General features: G+C 41.0%; 2 protein-coding genes across 2 annotated transcripts; both read left to right on the top strand.

The window, feature by feature from the left end:
• The first annotated feature begins 11,510 nt into the window (after window positions 1-11,510).
• On the top strand, window positions 11,511-12,836 carry LOC109887897 (trace amine-associated receptor 1-like). Its single transcript, XM_020479156.2, has one exon. It carries the CDS (start codon window positions 11,523-11,525, stop codon window positions 12,546-12,548), a length of 1,026 nt encoding a protein of 341 aa, XP_020334745.2. The 5' UTR covers window positions 11,511-11,522; the 3' UTR covers window positions 12,549-12,836.
• Window positions 12,837-16,260: 3,424 nt separating this feature from the next.
• On the top strand, window positions 16,261-17,298 carry LOC116356168 (trace amine-associated receptor 1-like). The gene has a single exon (XM_031800154.1). The coding sequence runs from the start codon at window positions 16,273-16,275 to the stop codon at window positions 17,296-17,298; it is 1,026 nt and encodes a 341-aa protein (XP_031656014.1). The 5' UTR covers window positions 16,261-16,272.
• The last annotated feature ends 7,712 nt before the right edge of the window (window positions 17,299-25,010 follow it).

Genomic DNA, 25,010 nt, shown 5'->3' with positions numbered 1-25,010 from the left:
GGTTGTTTCTTTGTTGTTTTTGTTATTCAGTGTTCAGATTTTGATTATTATTAAATAAGATGAACACTAACCATGCTGCGCTTTGGTCCTCTCCTTCTTCCACCGATGACAGCCGTTACAGGTACAGAGCGTCAGGCAGGCTCAGTGTCAGGGCAGGCAGTGGTCAGTAATCCAGGGCAGTGTAAAAGGTACAGAACGGCAGGCAGGGTCAGGGCAGGCAGAATGATCAAAACAGGAATAACTAGAAAATGGGCTCAAGAAAAACAGGAGTATAGAAAACACACTGGTCGGCTTGACGAGACAAACTGGCGACAGACAAACAGAGAACACAGGTATAAATACACAGGGGATGACAGGGAAGATGGGCGACACCTGGAGAGAAAGACAGGTAAAACAGATCCGGGACAACACATAAATGTCTCCAAGCCTCCCATGCATAGGCTACTTTCTGGCCCTAACCCTGAAACTGAAACAAAAAAATGTAAAAGCAAATTAAAATGTTTTTATTATACAGAAACTAAATAAAAACGAGTAAATCAAGTCTGAAAACAAACCGAAACTGAATGAACCTTTTCACATGTGAGTTGCAAATATCTCTAATAGTCACCCCAGCGTGAGTGTTTTATGTGTGTGATGTCAGAATGCAGTGACTGTTCCAAAATTTGATTGTTATGCAACAGGACAGTTAACCCGCTCTGCACTCAAACCAAGGTACGCTGGCTGCAAATTATCTATAGGCTATATTTAAACTTATTCAACTCAATTTCAAATTATTTTCTAACAAGTTTAATTTTCTAACAACTGTTTGAATTGAGATGTGTTCCGCCTCCTCATTAATTCACATAAGAAGTAGCCCATTTAACTTTTGCAAACAGTTTATCTTTGAGGCTTTACTGAGCCTGACAAACTTCTCTCTTCGACGGGAGCCTAAGCACTTCCCCAGTGTTTCCCCAGATCAAGTTTGAAGACAATTGCGCATCTCTAGTCAGAGCAGGCCTTGCATAAACTTATTCCCCCTGGCACATTTTCTGGCTGGCGCCCGCATTGCCTTCATTGTTGTTTTCCTTACAAATAATAACTTTGGACGTGTGTGTGTTCCTATCAAAGTACGTGCCTTATTTTCTGTTTATCATGTTGTTGTTTCTACTGTAGCATATCGTATGTATGCTTGGAGCATATTGTATTTACTGTTTTATTCACATGTAAAAGTTATATATGATGTGTGTAAAATGTTTTTTGAAAGGTTATACTGAAAAAAATGAAATCCCAACACTATAATAGCCTTGCTTTGAACCCCTGGAGAAGGTGGAGCTTAAGATTCTGTCTTATAAGACGGCCTTGTTGCCAAGGCCAACTGCATTGGTGACCTTTATGAACTCTCAGTTCATCCTTCATGTACTCAGTTTGTCCCCAACTACTCCAAGATTATGATATGTTCTAACCCAGCGCTAGTTCCTAAAGTCATTCCTAAGACTTATAGTGTTCTAGCCACTGACCTCTTCCATTTCCACCCTCTGCCGTTCTCTTCCCCAGAGAAGCTGCGCCTGAACACGTTGTGACTAAAATGCGCCCTGCACATCTACATGGACAGGACTAGGCCTTTCCGGGGGTGTGACCAACTGTTTGTTTGCTTTTCCAACCCTGCTCGGGGTAGGGGTTTGTCAAGGCATACAGTTTTAGGAGATTGCAGTCTCCCCTGGGTGTCCGGACACATTCCACTAGAGGAATTGCTACGTCATGGTCACTGATCAAATCAAATTTATTTATATAGCCCTTCGTACATCAGCTGATATCTCAAAGTGCTGTACAGAAACCCAGCCTAAAACCCCAAACAGCAAGCAATGCAGGTGTAGAAGCACGGTGGCTAGGAAAAACTCCATAGAAAGGCCAAAACCTAGGAAGAAATCTATAGAGGAACCAGGCTATGTGGGGTGGCCAGTCCTCTTCTGGCTGTGCTGGGTGGAAATTATAACAGAACATGGCCAAGATGTTCAAATGTTCATAAATGACCAGCATGGTCAAATAATAATAATCACAGGCAGAATAGTTGAAACTGGAGCAGCAGCGCGGCCAGGTGGACTGGGGACAGCAAGGAGTCATCATGCCAGGTAGTCCTGAGGCATGGTCCTAGGGCTCAGGTCCTCTGAGAGAGAGAAAGAAAGAGAGAATTACAGAGAGCATACTTAAATTCACAGGACACCGGATAGGACAGGAGAAGTACTCCAGATATAACAAACTGACCCTAGCCCCCCGACACAAACTACTGCAGCATAAATACTGGAGGCTGAGACAGGAGGGGTCAGGAGACACTGTGGCCCCATCCGACGATACCCCCGGACAGGGCCAAACGGGAAGGATATAACCAAAGTTCTCTTCTAAGTTGACCCGGTTCGACATCTCACTGTTCAGGGCCATCTCCATCTTGGAGATTTGTGAGGCAGCTAGTTGGGTTTCCCCTTACACCTTTGTGAGGTTCTATCGTTTGGGTGTCACTTTGCATTCTGTGGCGCACACAGTCCTCGGCACTAGAGCTGTGTATGATGGATTAGGCATATTACCATGTACCACAACAGACTTCTCAAGAAATGGGCTATTGGCAATCGGGGTGTGCCGTAGTGAGATGTCGAACCGGGTCAACTAGAAGAGAACTTTGGTTAACGGTATGTAACCGCGGTTCTCTGAAGGAGAGGAGGGAGACATCTCACTAGATTGCCCCTCTTGCAAGACTCGTGTAAGAGGTATTTCTTAGAATGAGGAGATCAGAGCATTGCGTGGTTCTATATAGACACGTGGGGTGTACATCCACAAAGCTATGATTGGTCTGTTAGCCATGATTGAATAAGGATTCAACTTATGACACGCTAGAGAGGGCATGTCCCATCTGCTACAGAGAACCGGGGTTACATACCTTAACCAAAAGTTACTTGTCCATGGGACCGACTGACATTCACTCACCCATTCACACTCTTTCCTTCCTTCACTCACTCCCTTACTCACAAACCACCTCTTTCACTCACCAGGTGTGGAAAGAGTATTGAAATATCCTACTCAAGTAGAAATATTGTTACTTTAATACACTTTTACTCAAGTAAGAGAAAAATGACTGACTTTTAAAAATACATTTTTTAAGTACTCAGAAAAGTAGTTGTAATTCCACTGAACAAAAATATAAATGTAAAATGAAACAATTTCAAATATTTTTTACTGCGTAACAGCTCACAAGGAAATTACTGGAAATAAAGATATTCATCTGTTGATCACAATACCTTAAAGAAAAAGGTAGGGGAGTGGATCAGAAAACCAGTCAGTATCTGGTGTGACCACCATATTGCCTCATGCAGCGAGACACATCTCCATCGCATAAAGTTGATCAGGCTGTTGATTGTGGCCTGTGGCATTTTGTCCTACTCCTCTTCAATGGCCGTGCAAGTTGCTGGACATTGGCGGGAACTGGAACACTCTGTCGTACACGTCAATCTAGAGCACCCCAAACATGATCCAATAGGTGACATGTCCGGTGAATATGCAGGCAATGACAGAACTGGGAGGTTTTAAACTTACAGGATTTGTGTACAGATCTCGTCACGATAGCTCTGTGCATTAAAATTGCCATTGATAAAATGCAATTGTGTTTGTTGTCCGTAGCTTATGTCTGCCCATACCATAACCCCACCGCCACCATGTGGCACTGTGTTCACAATGTTGATATCAGCAAACCTCTCACCCACCCGACGCCATGCACACTGTCTGCCATCTACAAAGATACAGTTGAAACTGGGATTCATCGGTGAAGAGCACACTTCTCCAGCGTGCCAGTGGCCATCAAAGGTGAGCATTTGCCCACTGAAGTTGGTTACGATGCCGAACTGCAGTCAGGTCAAGACCCTGGTGAAGAGCACGAAGATGAGCTTCCATGAGACAGTTTTCTGCAGAAATTCTTTGCTTGTGCAAACCCACAGTTTTATCAGTTGTCTGGGTGGCTGGTCTCAGACAATCCTGCAGGTGAAGAAGCCAGATGTGGAGGTATTGGGCAGGCAAAGTTGCACGTGGTCTGAAGTTGGACGTACCGCCAAATTCTTTCAAATGACGTTGGAGGTGGCTTATGGTAGAGTAATGAACATTACATTCTCTGGCAACAGCTCTGGTGTAGATTCCTGCAGTCAGAATTCCAATTTCACTCTCCCTCTAAACTTGAGACATCTGTGGCATTGTGTTGTGTGACATAAATTCACATTTTAGAGTGGCATTTTATTGTCCCCAGCAAATCAAATCAAATGTATTTGTCACATACACATGGTTAGCAGATGTTAATGCGAGTGTAGCGAAATGCTTGTGCTTCTAGTTCCGACAATGCAGTAATAACCAACGAGTAATCTAACTAATAATTCCAAAACTACTACCTTATACACACAAGTGTAAAGGGATAAAGAATATGTACATAAAGATATATGAATGAGTGATGGTACAGAGCGGCATAGGCAAGATGCAGTAGATGGTATCGAGTACAGTATATACATATGAGATGAGTAATGTAGTGTATGTAAACAAAGTGGTATAGTTTAAAGTGGCTAGTGATACATGTATTACATAAAGATGCAGTAGATGATATAGAGTACAGTATATACATATACATATGAGATTAATAATGTAGGGTATGTAAACATTATATTAAGTAGCATTGTTTAAAGTGGCTAGTGATATATTTTTCATCAATTCCCATTATTAAAGTGGCTGGAGTTATATTTTTGTTCAGTATAGTTACTTTACACTTCTGTTAGCTGTGCTGTTGAAACAAACTCGCTGTACTTGATTTGAGTTTGTTCTGCGTCTGACATCTGCCTCTTACTAACAAGTAGTAGAATTAGCCCACTCTATGTCCATAACAGCGAGAGACACATATGACAGATTCAACTCAATAATAGCCTCCTTCCAGCATTCAAGTCTCCCCATCCGGCAGGTTCAGCCAGTGGCCACTACATGCAAGTCAGACGAGTGCACTCTTAGGGCAAGTGAAGGGGACATTTTCTGAGATTCGGGAGCACATGAAATTAGCTAGTTTGATGTGCAATCCATTGCATTAAAAATGAAAAGAGACCATTTATTACGTTTGCATTATTCATACAATTGTAAAAAATCCACCAAGCTGCAAGGACACATTTTCATAAGCGGGCAAAAGAGCAGCTGCTCAGGCCTCCCGGGTGGCGCAGTGGTTAAGGGCGCCAGCTGTGCCACCAGAGACACTGGGTTCGCGACCGGGAGATCCGTGTGGCGACGCACAATTGGCCTAGCACCCTCCGGGTTAGGGAGGGTTTGGCCGGTAGGGAAATCCTTGTCTCATCGCGGGCCGGGCACAGTGCGCGCTAACCAGGGTTGCCAGGTGCACAGTGTTTCCTCCGACACATTGGTGCGGCTGGCTTCCGGGTTGGATGCACACTCTGTTAAGAAGCAGTGCGGCTTGGTTGGGTTGAGTATCGGAGGACACATGACTCTCAACCTTCGTCTCTCCCGAGCCCGTACGGGAGTTGTAGCAATGAGACAAGATAGTAGCTAGTAAACAATTAGTAGCTACTAAACAACGAAATTGGGGAGAATTATTTTTTTTAGAGAGCAGCTGCTCGGGCCCTGGTTGAGCTCTATCTGTGCACTTGCCTGAACATGACGAGTACCTAGTAACTCGAAAGAGCTGAGCAATGATGTCACATTAAAATGGCTCTGTGTTCTGTGTATTCTGTGTAACCTACTACCATATCAGCAAACAAATCATTCAGGATCCAGGTGCATTTGGATCACCAATATTTGGAATGAGGAGGAGGTTACTGTAGGTATTATAACCCTATCAGTCATTTCTCTTACGTGTAACCACAAGTTACACAAGATCTCCAAGGTGGCATAGCAGTTCAGACGTCTTTTGTCCTCGTCTTGTCGTGTCCTGTATATATATATATTTACAACTTTTTCACATACATTTTATTTTTATTTTCCATCAACTCATCTTCAAAACACTCTCCTGCAACCCGCCTCACCAATGTATATTTATAAAAAAGTATTATTTACCTCAGATCTGTAATCCTCCAAGAAGCTAGCCAGAAACTCCAGGAGGCTGGCCTGAAACTAGCCAGTAGCTAATCCAGAAGCTAGTTCAGAAGCTAGTTGGCTCCTTTACTGGCAAGTCGTTGGTGTTCAGCTAACCACGGTTTGTGGTCATCGGCTATCCTTTGGCTCGAAAGTCTATCGCCAGTTCTGTACGGCGCAGCGCGGCTCGGAGCGGAGCATACCGGACCAATCTTTCTCTCCATATCCCTGGATTTCGACTGCTCTCTGGACATTCATGCCCGGATCTCACAGCTAGCTAGCTGCTATCCGTGTGACTATCGGCCTTCGTCGATTCCGGAGCATACATCAATTGTTCCGGAGCTAGCAAGCTCCGTCAATCACTCCTGAGTTCCATCAATCGCACCTGGGCTGCAGTCGCCTATCCGGACCCGTTTTGCTGCCTTCGCGGAGCCCCACCGGGCCTTCACAACTGGACTGCCGACGTTATCTACCCGAAGGAGTTATTCGGCTGGCTCCTCCGTCGCGACGTTACCTGAACGCCCATCTGCGGCCTGCTAACCGTTAGCTGTCTTACCGGCTGCTATTTAAACAGACAATCGGACAATTTTTTTTATTTTTTCTTATTGTTTTTCCTTTAATTTTTTATTTATATTTTTTCTTAACACTTTTGAATCTTTTTTTTGGTTTTATTTTTTTATTTTTATTTTTTATTATTATTATTTTTTTTTAAATTATTATTATTATTATGTTTTCTTCTTGGGCCTCTATAACTATATCTATTGTTTTTATTTTTGTTGTTGTGTGATTTGGATTGATCCCCTCTACCACACGGAACCCCACTAATCTACTGACGGAGCGCAGGAGGTGGCTAACAACAGACCTCCATCCTATGCTAGCTTGCTACCGATGCCCTGGCTAGCTGTCTAAATCACCAACCAACCTCTCCACTCACCGGACCCTTTTGATCACTCGACTAAGCATGCCTCTCCTTAATGTCAATATGTCTTGTCCATTTCTGTTCTGGTTAGTGTTTATTGGCTTATTTCACTGTAGAGCCTCTAGTCCTGCTCACTATACCTTATCCAACCTATTAGTTCCACCACCCACACATGCAATGACATCTCCTGGTTTCAACGATGTTTCTAGAGACAATATCTCTCTCTTCATCACTCAATACCTAGGTTTACCTCCACTGTATTCACATCCTACCATACATTTGTCTGTACATTATACCTTGATGCTATTTTATCGCCCCCAGAAACCTCCTTTTACTCTATGTTCCAGACGTTCTAGACGACCAATTCTCATAGCTTTTAGCCGTACCCTTATTCTACTCCTCCTATGTTCCTCTGGCGATGTAGAGGTGAATCCAGGCCCTGCAGTGCCTAGCTCCACTCCTATTCCCCAGGCGCTCTCTTTTGACGACTTCTGTAACCGTAATAGCCTTGGTTTCATGCATGTTAACATTAGAAGCCTCCTCCCTAAGTTTGTTCTATTCACTGCTTTAGCACACTCTGCCAACCCGGATGTTCTAGCTGTGTCTGAATCCTGGCTTAGGAAGACCACCAAAAACTCAGACATTTTAATTCCAAACTACAACATTTTCAGACAAGATAGAACTGCCAAAGGGGGCGGTGTTGCAATCTACTGCAAAGATAGCCTGCAGAGTTCTGTCCTACTATCCAGGTCTGTACCCAAACAATTTGAACTTCTACTTTTAAAAATCCACCTCTCTAAAAACAAGTCTCTCACCGTTGCCGCCTGCTATAGACCACCCTCTGCCCCCAGCTGTGCTCTGGACACCATATGTGAACTGATTGCCCCCCATCTATCTTCAGAGTTCGTGCTGCTAGGCGACCTAAACTGGAACATGCTTAACACCCCAGCCATCCTACAATCTAAACTTGATGCCCTCAATCTCACACAAATAATCAATGAACCTACCAGGTACCTCCCCAAAACCTTAAACACGGGCACCCTCATAGATATCATCCTAACCAACTTCCCCTCTAAATACACCTCTGCTGTCTTCAACCAAGATCTCAGCGATCACTGCCTCATTGCCTGCATCCGTAATGGGTCAGCGGTCAAACGACCTCCACTCATCACTGTAAAATGCTCCCTGAAACACTTCTGCGAGCAGGCCTTTCTAATCGACCTGGCCGGGGTATCCTGGAAGGATATTGATCTCATCCCGTCAGTAGAGGATGCCTGGATATTTTTTTTAAATGCCTTCCTAACCATCTTAAATAAACATGCCCCATTTAAGAAATTTAGAACCAGGAACAGATATAGCCCTTGGTTCTCCCCAGACCTGACTGCCCTTAACCAACACAAAAACATCCTATGGCGTTCTGCATTAGCATCGAACAGCCCCCGTGATATGCAGCTGTTCAGGGAAGCTAGAAATCATTATACACAGGCAGTTAGAAAAGCCAAGGCTAGCTTTTTCAAGCAGAAATTTGCTTCCTGCAACACTAACTCAAAAAAGTTCTGGGACACTGTAAAGTCCATGGAGAATAAGAACACCTCCTCCCAGCTGCCCACTGCACTGAAGATAGGAAACACTGTCACCACTGATAAATCAACCATAATTGAGAATTTCAATAAGCATTTTTCTACGGCTGGCCATGCTTTCCACCTGGCTACTCCTACCCCGGACAACAGCACTGCACCCCCAACAGCAACTCGCCCAAGCCTTCCCCATTTCTCCTTCTCCCAAATCCATTCAGCTGATGTTCTGAAAGAGCTGCAAAATCTGGACCCCTACAAATCAGCCGGGCTAGACAATCTGGACCCTTTCTTTCTAAAATTATCTGCCGAAATTGTTGCCACCCCTATTACTAGCCTGTTCAACCTCTCTTTCGTGTCGTCTGAGATTCCCAAAGATTGGAAAGCAGCTGCGGTCATCCCCCTCTTCATAGGGGGGGACACTCTTGACCCAAACTGCTACAGACCTATATCTATCCTACCGTGCCTTTCTAAGGTCTTCGAAAGCCAAGTCAACAAACAGATTACCGACCATTTCGAATCTCACCATACCTTCTCTGCTATGCAATCCGGTTTCAGAGCTGGTCATGGGTGCACCTCAGCCACGCTCAAGGTCCTAAACGATATCTTAACCGCCATCGATAAGAAACATTACTGTGCAGCCGTATTCATTGATCTGGCCAAGGCTTTCGACTCTGTCAATCACCATATCCTCATCGGCAGACTCGACAGCCTTGGTTTCTCAAATGATTGCCTCGCCTGGTTCACCAACTACTTCTCTGATAGAGTTCAGTGTGTCAAATCGGAGGGTCTGCTGTCCGGACCTCTGGCAGTCTCTATGGGGGTGCCACAGGGTTCAATTCTTGGACCGACTCTCTTCTCTGTATACATCAATGAGGTCGCTCTTGCTGCTGGTGAGTCCCTGATCCACCTCTACGCAGACGACACCATTCTGTATACTTCCGGCCCTTCTTTGGACACTGTGTTAACAACCCTCCAGGCAAGCTTCAATGCCATACAACTCTCCTTCCGTGGCCTCCAATTGCTCTTAAATACAAGTAAAACTAAATGCATGCTCTTCAACCGATCGCTACCTGCACCTACCCGCCTGTCCAACATCACTACTCTGGACGGCTCTGACTTAGAATACGTGGACAACTACAAATACTTAGGTGTCTGGTTAGACTGTAAACTCTCCTTCCAGACCCATATCAAACATCTCCAATCCAAAGTTAAATCTAGAATTGGCTTCCTATCTCGCAACAAAGCATCCTTCACTCATGCTGCCAAACATACCCTTGTAAAACTGACCATCCTACCAATCCTCGACTTTGGCGATGTCATTTACAAAATAGCCTCCAATACCCTACTCAACAAATTGGATGCAGTCTATCACAGTGCAATCCGTTTTATCACCAAAGCCCCATACACTACCCACCATTGCGACCTGTAAGCTCTCGTTGGCTGGCCCTCGCTTCATACTCGTCGCCAAACCCACTGGCTCCATGTCATCTACAAGACCCTGCTAGGTAAAGTCCCCCCTTATCTCAGCTCGCTGGTCACCATAGCATCTCCCACCTGTAGCACACGCTCCAGCAGGTATATCTCTCTAGTCACCCCCAAAACCAATTCTTTCTTTGGCCGCCTCTCCTTCCAGTTCTCTGCTGCCAATGACTGGAACGAACTACAAAAATCTCTGAAACTGGAAACACTTATCTCCCTCACTAGCTTTAAGCACCAACTGTCAGAGCAGCTCACAGATTACTGCACCTGTACATAGCCCACCTATAATTTAGCCCAAACAACTACCTCTTTCCCAACTGTATTTAATTTTAATTTATTTATTTATTTTGCTCCTTTGCACCCCATTATTTTTATTTCTACTTTGCACATTCTTCCATTGCAAAACTACCATTCCAGTATTTTACTTGCTATATTGTATTTACTTTGCCATCATGGCCTTTTTTGCCTTTACCTCCCTTCTCACCTCATTTGCTCACATTGTATATAGACTTGTTTATACTGTATTATTGACTGTATGTTTGTTTTACTCCATGTGTAACTCTGTGTCGTTGTATCTGTCGAACTGCTTTGCTTTATCTTGGCCAGGTCGCAATTGTAAATGAGAACTTGTTCTCAACTTGCCTACCTGGTTAAATAAAGGTAAATAAATAAATAAGTCTGGTCTTGTGGGGTAATTGCTGGATTCAAGCCTTATCTCTGAAATTCTGCACTGTAGTGCGCTTAAAATGTAATGGTAATTACTCATAATGCTGTGAATAGACCACTGCTTTTAAATGTCAATTGGGGAACAATGCGGAACTTTGGCAATACGGATTGAATCCAGCACCTTAAATCCAATTATTGTAGCAAATTGGCAAAAACAGTCAAATGTGTAACGATCTAACTGATTGGATGGCCTTGTGGCTGATGAAAGAGACTATCATATCCTCTTGAAGGGAGTGGTTACAACTCTGACATCATTAACTTTAGTGCTCTGCTACAGATTTTTTATGTAGAGTGGAACGTAGTAATGTCTGATTGGTCAACGTTATATTGTGATCATCATTATGGTAATAGACTACAGGTACAAAAGCACAAGAGTCAAGTTCACATTTGCATCACATTGCGACCAGAGAAAAATGGTTTACATGTGATACATCACCATCTGCATGGCTGAGAGGTAAGGTATGCTGAATTGAACAGAAACATTTATTAACTATCTTTTGAAATGGCAAAACACTTCCCTTTCGGTATTTGTAGTAATGTTTCCAACGAATATGCAAAAGTAATTTTAATACATTTTAATACATTTTATCAAGTGACAAAAATACAGTACTTGAATTTGTTTAATTAAATCACCCAACATAATGTAATAATTTCCAACTAATATTCTGTAATTGATGTTTACGTCTATAGTAATAATGTGACAATAATGTATCTTTCATATTTCAGATAAGATTCTTTCAACCACGACCATGGAACGAGGAATCAGTCTCAGCAAGGCTGATATTGTTGAGAATATATTTCTATGTTTTGAGTCAGTGAATGGGTCTTGCAAAAGATCAATCTTTCCTCCAACAATACGAGTATTACTTTATCTCTTACTTGGCTCAATGTCTGTTCTCACAGTGTGTGGCAACCTTCTTGTAATCATCCCCATCATTCACTTCAAACAGCTCCACACCCCAACCAACTACCTCATCCTCTCTCTGGCTGTGTCAGACCTCCTCTTGGGGGTTTTAGTGATGCCTCCCAGAATGGTATACTCAGTGGAAAGCTGCTGGTATTTTGGAGATTTATTCTGTAAAATCTACACCAGCACTGATGTTATGTTGTGCAATACATCCATTCTTAACTTGTGTTTTATTTCTATTGACCGGTATTATGCAGTGTGTCACCCTCTCCTTTATAGAACTAAAATAACTGTTCATGTTGTTCTGATTATGATGCTGGTCACCTGGACGGTTTCTGCCGTAGTAGGGTTTTGTATGATATTTCTGGAGCTCAATATTTGGGGCATTGAGGATTTTTACTATAATAATGTTGCCTGTGAGGGAGGATGTATTTTGTTTCAAAACAAAGTGTCGAGTATTGTGGCTTCGGTGATCTCATTCTACATCCCAGGAGTCGGGATGCTTAGCATCTACCTAAAGATTTTCCTAATAGCACAGAGACAGGCACGCTCAATTCAGGGTACAACCAATCAGAACTCAGTAGGTAAATCACAGAGGAAGGCCACCAAAACACTTGCTATCATTATGGGGGTATTTCTATCATTCTGGACACCCTTTTTTGTCATCAACTGCATTGATCCTTTTATTAGTTACTCTACCCCACCAGTTTTGTTTGAAACACTTATATGGATTGGCTATTTGAATTCAACTATTAATCCCATGGTGTATGCATTCTTCTACAGTTGGTTCAGGAGGGCATTTAGAATTATAATTTCTGGTCAAATATTTCAACCTGACTCTTCAGAAATACAATTGTTTTCAGAATAAATACAGTGAGCTCCAAAAGTACTGAGACAGAGAAACATTTCTTGTTGTTTTGGCTCTGTACTCCAGCACTTTGGGTTTTAATTGATACAATGACTATGAGGTTAAAGTGCAGACTGACAGATTTCATTTGAAGGTATTACACTTTTGTACATTGTCTTTTGTACATAGTCCCATTTTAGGGGACCAAAGTATTGGGACGAATTCACTTATATGTGTATTAAATGAGTAAAAAGTACGTTTTTTTGTCCCACATTCATTGCACGCAACAGTGACTACATCCAGCTTGGGACTCTACACACTCTTATCAATAGAAATTAATGGTAAATAATGTATTGTGTAATTTTGGAGTCCCTTTTACAGGAAATAAGAATAGAACACTTCAACATTAATGAGGATGCTACCATGATTATGGATAATCCTGAATGAATCGTGAAAAATTATGAATGAGAAAGCTATAGACGCACAAATATCATACACCCAACACATGCTAACCTCTCCTGTTATTGTAATGGTGCGAAGTTAGCATGTCTTGGGGGTATGATATTTGAGAGTCTGTAACTTTCTCACTCATCATTATTCACGATTCATTCAGGATTATCTGTAATCATGGTAGCATCCATATTAAGGTAGGAGGGTTTAGAAATGGTTCTCCTGAGTGGAGCAGGGGGCAAAGGCACTGAATTGCAGTGCTTGAGGCATCACTACAGACCCGGGTTTGATCCCAGGCTGTGTCACAACCGGCAGTGACAGGGATTCACATAGGGCGGCGCACATTTGGCCCGGCGTCGTCCCGGGTTAAAGGAGGGTTTGGCCAGGTGGGCTTTACTTGGCTCATCGTGCTCTAGCCACTTCTTGTGGCGGGCCGGGAGCATGCAGGCTGACTTAGGTCGTCAGTTGAATGCCGTTTCCTTCGACACATTGATGCACGTGTCATGTTTCGGAGGATGCATGACTCAACCTTTGCCACTCCCAAGCCCATTGGGGAGTGCAGCGATGAAACAAGATCATAATTGGATATTTTGAAATTGGGGTGAAAAAGGGGTTAAATACAACAACAAAAAATGTGTGTTTAGAAACATATTCTATCCATATTTACAACTAAAAGTGACTCCAAAATGACACATTACATTATTTACCATTAATTTCTACTGAGCACAAAATAATCTGAAACACAACCGAAACAAACAGCAAATGCATCCAACAAATGTGTAGAGTCACATGCTGGATTTAGTCATTGCGTGCCATGAATATGAGACCAAAAACATAACTTTTGACTCCTTTAATACACATATAAGTGAATTTGTCCCCAATACTTTGGAGCTCACTGTATGTCTAAAATCAATACTGACAAAGAAGTGTGACATGTGCCTTTGTTCTCAGTCCTTTATTAAACCATATCAGACACAGGTGTGTAGGTTTAAAAAACAAGTATAATCCAGTTGGCCCCAAAACATGAAATCAATCCATGTCATCTAGTAGGAGTTAGCCTCTCCTCTCCCATATCTTATTCATACATACATACATACATACATACATACATACATACATACATACATACATACATACATACATACATACATACATACATACATACACACACACACACACACACACACACACACACACACACACACACACACACACACACAGAGTACATGGGGTGCAGAGATGGTAACACATCATTAGTGGCCTCGAGTGGATGTAGTCATATCCATTTTCATAGGATCTCTGTGAATGTAGTATCCTTTCAGTTTTTTTTATGTATTGCTCTGCAACTCCAGCTGAAGAAATTATGTTGTCTAAATGACATGGTGAAAATATGTTTCTACTTAGGTGATATTATTGAAATAAAGATGATTTGTGTTGATCATTTGTAAAGTTTTCTGTGATACTGAGTATTTTTGCAGATCGTATTTTATACTTCACATGATACTGTATATCACTTCATTTTCATCTGTCTCAAAACACATTACCAACAATTGAGACATCTGTGGCATTGTTGTTAGACAAAAATGCACATTTTAGAGGGGCTTTTTATTGCCCCCAGCACAAGGTGCACCTGTGTAATGATTATGCTGTTTAGTCTAGTCAACTTCTTGATATATTTTGGCAACGGAGAAAGGCTCACAAACAGGGATGCCAACAAATTTGTGCACAAAAGTTGAAAGAAATTTCTGGGATGTTTTATTTCAGCTCATGAAACATGAGACCAACACTTTATATGTTGCGTTTTTATTTTTGTTCAGTATAGTTACTTTACACTTCTGTTAGCTATGCTGTTGAAATCAACTAGTTTTACATGATTTGAGTTTGTTCTGCTTCTGACATCTGCCTCTTACTAACAAGTAGTAGACTTCGCCCATTTGTTGTCCCTAACGGTGAGAGACACATATCACAGGTTCAACTCAATAATAGCCTCCTACCAGCATTCCAGTCTCCCCACCCGGCATCGCCAGCCAGTGGCCACTACATGCAAGTCAGACGAGTGCACTCTTAGGGCAGGTGAAGGGGACATTTTCTGAGATTCAGGAGCTCGTGAAATTAGCTAGTTTGATGTGCAATTCGTTACATAAAAAATTAAAAGAGACAATTTATTACGTTTGCATTATTCATACAATTGTAAAAAATCCACCAAGCTGCAAGGACACATTCTCATAAGCGGGCAAAAGAGCAGCTGCTCGGGCACTGGTTGAGCCCTATCTGTGCACTTGCCTGAACATGATGAGTACCTAGTAACTCGAAAGAGCTGAGCAATGATGTCACATTAAAATGTCTCTGTGTTCTGTGTATTCTGTGTAACCTACTACCATATCAGCAAACAAATCATTCAGGATCCAGGTGTATTTGGATCACCAATATTTGGAATGAGGAGGAGGAGGTTACTGTAGGTATTATAACCCTATCAGTCATTTCTCTTACGTGTAACCACAAGTCTGGTCTTGTGGGGTAGTGCTGGATTCAAGCCTTATCTCTGAAATTCTGCGCTGTAGTGCCCATAAAATGTAAAGGTAATTCCTGGTAATGCTGTGAATAGACCACTGCTTTTAAATGTCAATGGGCTACAATGCAGAACATCGGCAAATCGTACTGAATCCAGCCACCTTAAATCAAATTATTGTATCAATTTGGCAAAAACAGTCAAATGTGTAATGAACTAACTGATTGGATGGTCTTGTGGTCGATGAAAGAGACTATCATATCCTCTTGAAGGGAGTGGTTACAACTATGACATCATCAAATGTAGTGCTCTGCTACAGATCTTTTATGTAGCGTTGAATGTAGTAATGTTTGATTGGTCAACATTACATTGTGATCATCATTATGGTAATAGTCTATAGGTACAAAAGCACAAGAGTCAAGTTCACATTTTCATCACATTTGCGACCAGAGAAAAAGGATTCACATGTGATACATCACCATCTGCATGGCTGAGAGGTAAGGTATGCTGAATTGAACAGAAACATTTACTTAGTCATCTTTTGAAATGGCAAAACACTTCCCTTTTGGTATTTGTGGAAATATTTCCAATGAATAAGTAAAAGTAAAGAACATTTAAATACATTTTATCAAGTGACAAAAATACATTTGAATTGTTTAATTTAATCATCCACCAAAATGTAATTACTTTCCAACTAACATTCTGTAATTGATGTTTACATCTATAGTAATAATGTGACAATAATGTATCTTTCATATTTCAGATAAGATTCTTTCAACCACGACCATGGAACGAGGAATCAGTCTCAGCAAGGCTGATATTGTTGAGAATATATTTCTATGTTTTGAGTCAGTGAATGGGTCTTGCAAAAGATCAATCTTTCCTCCAACAATACGAGTATTACTTTATCTCTTACTTGGCTCAATGTCTGTTCTCACAGTGTGTGGCAACCTTCTTGTAATCATCCCCATCATTCACTTCAAACAGCTCCACACCCCAACCAACTACCTCATCCTCTCTCTGGCTGTGTCAGACCTTCTCTTGGGGATTTTAGTGATGCCTCCCAGAATGGTATATTCAGTGGAAAGCTGCTGGTATTTTGGAGATTTATTCTGTAAAATCCAAACCAGCACTGATGTTATGTTGAGCAATACATCCATTCTTAACTTGTGTTTTATTTCTATTGACCGGTATTATGCAGTGTGTCGCCCTCTCCTTTATAGAACTAAAATAACTGTTCACTTTGTTCTGATTATGATGCTGGTCATCTGGACTTGTTCTGCTATAGTAGTGTTTGGTATAGTATTTCTGGAGCTCAGTACTTGGGGCATGGAGGATTTTTACTATAATAATGTTGCCTGTGAGGGAGGATGTATTTTGTTTCAAAACAAAGCATCGAGTACTGCGTCTTCAGTGCTCTCATTCTTCATCCCAGGAGTAGGGTTGCTTAGCATCTACCTAAAGATTTTCCTAGTAGCACAGAGACAGGCACGCTCAATTCGGGGTACAACCAATCAGAACTCAGTAGGTAAATCACAGAGGAAGGCCACCAAAACACTTGCTATCATTATGGGGGTATTTCTATCATTCTGGACACCCTTTTTTGTCATCAACTGCATTGATCCTTTTATTAGTTACTCTACCCCACCAGTTTTGCTTGAAACACTTATATGGATTGCCTATTTTAATTCAGCTATTAATCCCATGGTGTATGCATTCTTCTACAGTTGGTTCAGGAGGGCATTTAGAATGATCATTTCCGGTCAAATATTTCAACCTGACTCTTCAGAAATACAATTGTTTTCAGAATAAATACAGTGAGCTCCAAAAGTACTGAGATAATGACACATTTTTGTTTGTTTTTGGCTCTGACTTTGGGTTTGAAATGATACAATGACTATAAGTTTAACGTGCCGACTGATATTTAATTTGAAGGTATTTTGATAAATATCAGGTGAATCGTTTAGAAGTTACACCACTTTGTACATAGTCCCCCCATTTTAGTGGACCAAAAGTTTTGGGTCGAATTCACTTATATGTGTATTAAAGTAGTAAAAAGTTTGTTTTTTGGTCCCATATTCATTGCACGCAACAATGACTACATCCAGCGTGGGACTCTACAAATAATGGTAAATAATGTATTGTGTAATTTTGGTGTCACTTTAAATTATGAGAAAGTTACAGACCCACAAATATCATTCCCCCAAGACATGCTAACCTCCCCTGTTGTTGTAATGGTGCGAGGTTAGCATGTCTTGGGGGTATGATATTTGTGTGTCTATAACTTTATCACTCATCATTATTCATGATTCATTCAGGATTATCCGTAATCATGTTTTTAACCACATTAATGTAGAAGTGTTTAGAAACGGCCCTCCTGAGTGGCGCAGTGGTCTAAGACACTGCATCACAGTGCTTGAGGCGTCACAACAGACCTGGGTTTGATCCTGACTGTGTTTCAACTGGCTGTGACCGGGACTCCATTAGGAGGACAATTGTCGCCCGGGTTAGGGGAGGGTTTGGCTGGGGGGGCTTTACTTGTCTTATCGGGTTCTAGCGACTACTTGTGGCGGGCCGGGAGCATGCAGGCTAACAGGGAACCCTGGTTGTCAGTTGAACATTGTTTCCTCCTACACATCGGTGCAGCTGGCTTTCTGGTTAAGCAGACGGGTGTTAAGAAGTGCAGTTTGGCGGGTCATGTTTCAGAGGATGCACGACTCAACCTTTGCCTCTCCTGAGGGAGTTGCAGAGATAAGACAAGATCTTAAATGGATATCATGAAATTGGGGAGAAAAAGGGGGTAAAAAACAACAACAAAATAAGTGTTTACAAACATATTCTATTCTTATTTACAATAAAAATTGCCTCAAATGACACAATACATTATTTACCATTAATTTCCATTGGGCACAAAATAATCTGAAACACAACCGGAAAAAAACCCAGCAAATGCATTCGACAAATTTGTAGAGTCACAAGCTGAATGTCGTCATTGTGTGCTATGAATATGAGATCAAAAACTTTTGACTCCTGTAATACACATATAAGTGAATTTGTCCCCAATACTTTTGGAGCTCACTGTATGTCTAAAATCAATACTGACAAAGAAGTGTGACATGTGCCTTTGTTCTCAGTCCTTTATTAAACCATATCAGACACAGGTGTGTAGGTTTAAAAAAAACTAGATGACATGAAATCAATCCATGTCATCTAGTAGGAGTTAGCCTCTCCTCTCCCATATCTTATTCATACATACATACATACATACATACATACATACATACATACATACATACAGTGGGGCAGAAAAGTATTTAGTCAGCCACCAATTGTGCAAGTTCTCCCACTTAAAAAGATGAGAGAGGCCTGTAATTTTCATCATAGGTTCACTTCAACTATGACAGACAAAATGATTTTTTTTTAACAGAAAATCACATTTTTTATGAATTTATTTGCAAATTATGGTGGAAAGTAAGTATTGCACCACAGACTGTCCAGGAGTTGGCGGATGCTTTAGTCCAGGTCTGGGAGGAGATCCCTCAGGAGACCATCCGCCACCTCATCAGGAGCATGCCCAGACGTTGTAGGGAGGTCATACAGGCATGTGGAGGCCACACACACTACTGAGCCTCATTTTGACTTGTTTTAAGGACATTACATCAAAGTTGGATCAGCCTGTAGTGTGGTTTTCCACTTAAATTTTGAGTGTGACTACAAATCCAGACCTCCATGGGTTGATAAATTTGATTTCCATTGATCATTTTTTGTGTGATTTTGTTGTCAGCACATTCACCTATGTAAAGAAATAAGTATTTAATAAGAATATTTCATTCATTCAGATCTAGGATGTGTTATTTTAATGTTCCCTTTATTCTTTTGAACAGTGTATGTTTGCACTTAGGTGATATTACTGAAATAAAGATTATTTGTGTTGATAATGTGCAATGTTTTCTGTGAAACTGACTATTTTTGAAGATCTTACTTTATAAATCACATAATACAGTATATCCCTTAATTTACCTTCATCTCATAACAACTGACCAACAGTACGCACACAATATACAGTACCAGTCAAAAGTTTGGACACACCTACTCATTCAAGGGTTTTTCTTTATTTTTACTATTTTCTACATTGTAGAATAATAGTGAAGATATCAAACTATGAAATAACACATATTGTATATGTAGTAACCAAAAAAGTGTTAAACAAATATATTTTATATTTGAGATTCTTCAAAGTAGCCACCCTTGGCCTGTTTTGATTTGTTTAACACTATTTTGGTTACTAAATGATTCCTTATGTGTTATTTCATCGTTTTGAAAACTTTACTATTATTCTACAATGTAGAACATAGTACAAATAAAAATAAACCCTGGAATGAGTAGGTGTGTCCAAACATTTGACAGGTACTGTACATATTAATCTGGATCTGTGAAACTGGCCCATAATGTAGGTTATAATGTGATAACAAATAAGCCATATGTTATATACATTTATTCTTTCCTTGTTTGTTCATTTGGCCCTGTTTTTTCCATCTGTGTCTGAGATGAAAACAGGTTATGGTACATTAAGCTTCTGAAGCCGAGGCTTCTCAGGAAGGATGGCAACGTGAAATGGTACATTTGAATGCATTTGAAATACTCCAGGCATGTAAGGCCTTAACTGTATTTGTTTGTTTTTCCATCTTTAAACTTCTTCAGTAGAGCACCTGTCAGTTTTGCAGAGGAATATTATCAAGATGGACAACTCATTCCAGACTGATACAGTATGATGTTTAATTGTATTTTTATACATTTTTATAAAACAACATTTTCAAACGCACATAAAAAACAAGTACAGAACTCTGCAGTCTGTTCATAATATCGTAATGAGGTTCACATACCAATATGAAGACCGATATACGGAAAACAGCATGAATTTCACGTGAACACCTGAAGTGTTTCAAAAACGAATGTTTAGTCCCGCTTTAAATTACATTCGGCTTCATAAAGCCTTCATAATGCTTGATAAAGGGTTCACAAATGTGGCATAACTGTGTGACATAAACACCAATGTCAAATGTGACATAACCCACTATGTTGAATATGATAAAAACATGTGCTTTATAAAGGGTGACATGTTGGGCTGAAGGATGGCACAAGCTCTAAAGTGAAGTCATGTTAGTAACGTTACACCCAATCTCGTTACCAAACACTTCCGGACAATTAATTTAAATACCTTTCACACCCTACAGTAACCTGTGTATGATGAGAGAACCTTCATAAATCAGTAGAACGTTAATAACCTATTAATAACCTATTATTAAATAACCTATTAATTGACATGAATTAATTGACATTAATTGTCCTGTAACACTTCATTTGAAGTGAGACACTTTTGATAATTCATTACACATCCATAAAGACTCTATAACACATGACGCTGTACTTACTTTAAGTCAGACCCCTTTGGTGTTTTATAACACATACATAAATGCCTTATATCATATGACGCTCTACCCCCACCACACCCCCCCCCCCCCTCTCTTCCCAACTTTCACTCGACTCCAGCACACAGTCACTGTTGGGGAAAATGACACTGAGCCCCAAGTCATTATAGTTTTTTGCTATTTGCCTCATGATTCCTGCATGCTGTGTTGACTATGAACTTTCTTGTTTACCCAACTGTGGGACAGACTATGTTTGTTCCCACACTCGGGACTCTGACTCTCTGTTGGTTACACAGACTTTTGGCCACCCATTCTATTCTAACCAAAGTCGCTTGGGGTATGTCTCTATCAGTTTTGCACATCGAGAGACTGACATTTTTTTCCCATTCCTCCTTGCAGCTCGAGCTCAGTGAGGTTGGATGGAGAGCATTTGTGAACAGCAGTTTTCAGTTCTTTCCACAGATTCTCGATTGGATTCAGGTCTGGACTTTGACTTGGCCATTCTAACACCTGGATATGTTTATTTTTGAACCATTCCATTGTAGATTTTGCTTTATGTTTTGGATCATTGTCTTGTTGGAAGACAAATCTCCGTCCCAGTCTCAGGTCTTTTGCAGACTCCATCAGGTTTTCTTCCAGAATGGTCCTGTATTTGGCTCCATCCATCTTCCCATCAATTTTAACCATCTTCCCTGTCCCTGCTGAAGAAAAGCAGGCCCAAACCATGATGCTGCCACCACCATGTTTGACAGTGGGGATGGTGTGTTCAGGGTGATGAGCTGTGTTGCTTTTACTCCAAACATAACGTTTTGCATTGTTGCCAAAAAGTTCAATTTTGGTTTCATCTGACCAGAGCACCTTCTTCCACATGTTTGGTGTGTCTCCCAGGTGGCTTGTGGCAAACTTTAAACAACACTTTTTATGGATATCTTTAAGAAATGGCTTTCTTCTTTGCCACTCTTCCATAAAGGCCAGATTTGTGCAATATACGACTGATTGTTTTCCTATGGACAGAGTCTCCCACCTCAGCTGTAGATCTCTGCAGTTCATCCAGAGTGATCATCTCTGATCAGTCTTCTCCTTGTATGAGCTGAAAGTTTAGAGGGACGGCCAGGTCTTGGTAGATTTGCAGTGGTCTGATACTCCTTCCATTTCAATATTATCGCTTGCACAGTGCTCATTGGGATGTTTAAAGCTTGGGAAATCTTTTTGTATCCAAATCCGGCTTTAAACTTCTTCACAACAGTATCTCGGACCTGCCTGGTATGTTCTCTGCGCTTTTAACGGACCTCTGAGACTATCACAGTGCAGGTGCATTTATACGGAGACTTGATTACACACAGGTGGATTGTATTTATCATCATTAGTCATTTAGGTCAACATTGGATCATTCAGAGATCCTCACTGAACTTCTGGAGAGAGTTTGCTGCACTGAAAGTAAAGGGGCTGAATAATTTTGCACGCCCAATTTTTCAGTTTTTGATTTGTTAAAAAAGTTTGAAATATCCAATAAATGTCGTTCCACTTCATGCTTGTGTCCCACTTGTTGTTGATTCTTCACAAAAAAAATACAGTTTTATATCTTTATGTTTGAAGCCTGAAATGTGGCAAAAGGTCGCAAAGTTCAAGGGGGCCGAATACTTTCGCAAGGCACTGTACCTACACGTACGCTACGGTCACAAGACACAGGCTTCCTAATTGTCCCTAGAATTTCTAAGCAAACAGCTGGAGGCAGGGCTTGCTCCTATAGAGCTCCATTTTTATGGAATGGTCTGCTTACCCATGTGAGAAACGCAGACTCGGTCTCAACCTTTAAGTCTTTACTGAAGACTCATCTCTTCAGTAGGTCATATGATTGAGTGTAGTCTGACCCAGGAGTGTGAAGGTGAACGGAAAGGCTCTGGAGCAACGAACCGCCCTTGTCTCTGCCTGGCCGGTTCCCCTCTCTCCACTGGGATTCTCTGACTCTAACCCTATTACAGTGCTCTTCCATGCTGTCCCTAGGAGGGGTGCGTCACTTGAGGGGGTTGAGTCGCTGACGTGGTCTTCCTGTCTGGGTTGACGCCCCCCCTTGGGTTGTGCTGTGGCGAAGATCTTTGTGGGCTATACTCGGCCTTGTCTCAGGATGGTAAGTTGGTGGTTGAAGATATCCCTCTAGTGGTGAGGGGCTGTGCTTTGGCAAAGTGGGTGGTGTTATATCCTGCCTGTTTGGCCCTGTCAAGGGGTATCATCGGATGGGGCCACAGTGTCTCCTGACCCTTCCTGTCTCAGCCTCCAGTATTTATGCTGCAGTAGTTTATGTGTTGGGGGGCTAGGGTGAGTCTGTTATATCTGGATTATTTCCAAGCACACTAAGACAGTCATGAAGAAGGCACGATAAATCATATTCCCCCGCAGGAGACTGAAAGAATTTGGCATGGGTCCTCAGATTCTCAAAAGGTTCTACAGCTGCACCATTGAGAGCAATGGTAGGGGTTCGTAAGTAAGCATTTCACTGTAAGGTCTATTTTTATGTTGTATTCAGAGCATGTGACTAATAAAATTTGATTTGATTGATTTCAGTTACTTTTAAATTACTTTCCCCTCACGAGGCATTAGAAGAAATGCATTTGGTGTGTTATCATAGTGGTGTCTGACTTGTGGTCACTCACTTAGGTGGAACAAACTTAAACTTGTGCCTTTTTCAATGCTGAATTTAATGTCATTTAAATAACACAAAGGTGTCATAATTTATTGTTTCACAAACTTCCTTTCTGAATTTAAAAGTATTCCAAGACTTAATCATCTACTTTTTCAAAAGTATCTGTAGTTTGATTACAGTATTTTAGCTGGTAAGGTAACTTATTATAGTTATTTTTTTGAAATCAGATTACATGTAACCGATTACATGTAATCTGTTACTCCCCAACCCTGTGTCTTAGCATTGTTTCAACTTGAAGGGAGATGTACTTACTGCTGAACCCGGCTCAAATTGAAAAATATCCGCTAGTGATCAGCACTACCTTGAATGTGTTTTTGTTTTGGGCGATGTATATCTAATCCCAGTAAGAAAAATTACGTTGAAAAGACGTCTAAAATACATACTTTTCAGATGTTAAAGTTAGCTTCATTCAAATGCTTATTTTCCAGAAGTTGAAATCGAGTTGATTTTTGGTTCTGAATAAAAGTTGAAAAGACATCTTTTCCAATTGTTGAAAATAAAAAACATTCTGGACATTAAAAATACCGAATATATTTTCTGGATGTTGAAATCAGGTTCATTTGCAGTTCTGAATGAAGGTTGAAAAGACGTTTACAGGCATGGAAAACATGGTCATTGATTCTATGGCCACATTTCAACTGCTCAACCATTCTCAATGAAGTAAGCATTATATCACAATTACTTTTACATCTATTTAAAATAGGAGAGGAGCTGAACTGAAAGATTTCAACATATAATATTTATTATTGCTCCCATCTGTCACGAGTACCTATGTTAGCTTTTTCAAAAGCTTCAAAACTGTCAGAGTTGATGTTAGAAGTATTCCAACCTACAGAATAAACCAATAGACCACTTCACCTACACTGATCAAAAATATAAATGCAACATGTACATTTCTGGTCCCATGTTTCATGAACTGAAATATAAGATCCCAGAAATTTTCCATTTGCACAAAAACTTATTTTGCTCAAATTTGGCACACAAACTTGTCTACATCCCTATTAGTGAGCATTTCTGCTTAGGTGGATGGAATATCTTGGCAGACAGGTGTGGCATATCAAGAAGTTGATTAAACAGCATGGTCATTACACAGGTGCACCTTGTTCTGGGGACAAGGCCATTCAAAAATGTGAAGTGGTCACACAACAAAGTGCCAAAGATGTCTCAAGTTTTGAGTGAGTGTGCAATTGGTATGCTGGCTGCAGGAATGTCCACCAGAGCTGTTGCCAGAGAAATGAATGTTCATTCCTTCTTCATAAGCCGTCCAATTTTGCTTCAGCGACATTGGACTCACCTGGACTCACTTATCATCTGTTTATTTCGTCCTCTATATTTGTCAGTTCTCTAAAACATTTCCCCTCTACTGCATTGTTTTGTTTTTGTCTTTTGTATTA

Source organism: Oncorhynchus kisutch, linkage group LG21, assembly GCF_002021735.2.
Source record: "Oncorhynchus kisutch isolate 150728-3 linkage group LG21, Okis_V2, whole genome shotgun sequence".
In the NCBI taxonomy this organism is placed as follows: Eukaryota; Metazoa; Chordata; class Actinopteri; order Salmoniformes; family Salmonidae; genus Oncorhynchus; species Oncorhynchus kisutch.
Note: the sequence above shows the minus strand (reverse complement) of the source record. Positions and strands in the feature narration are given on the sequence as shown.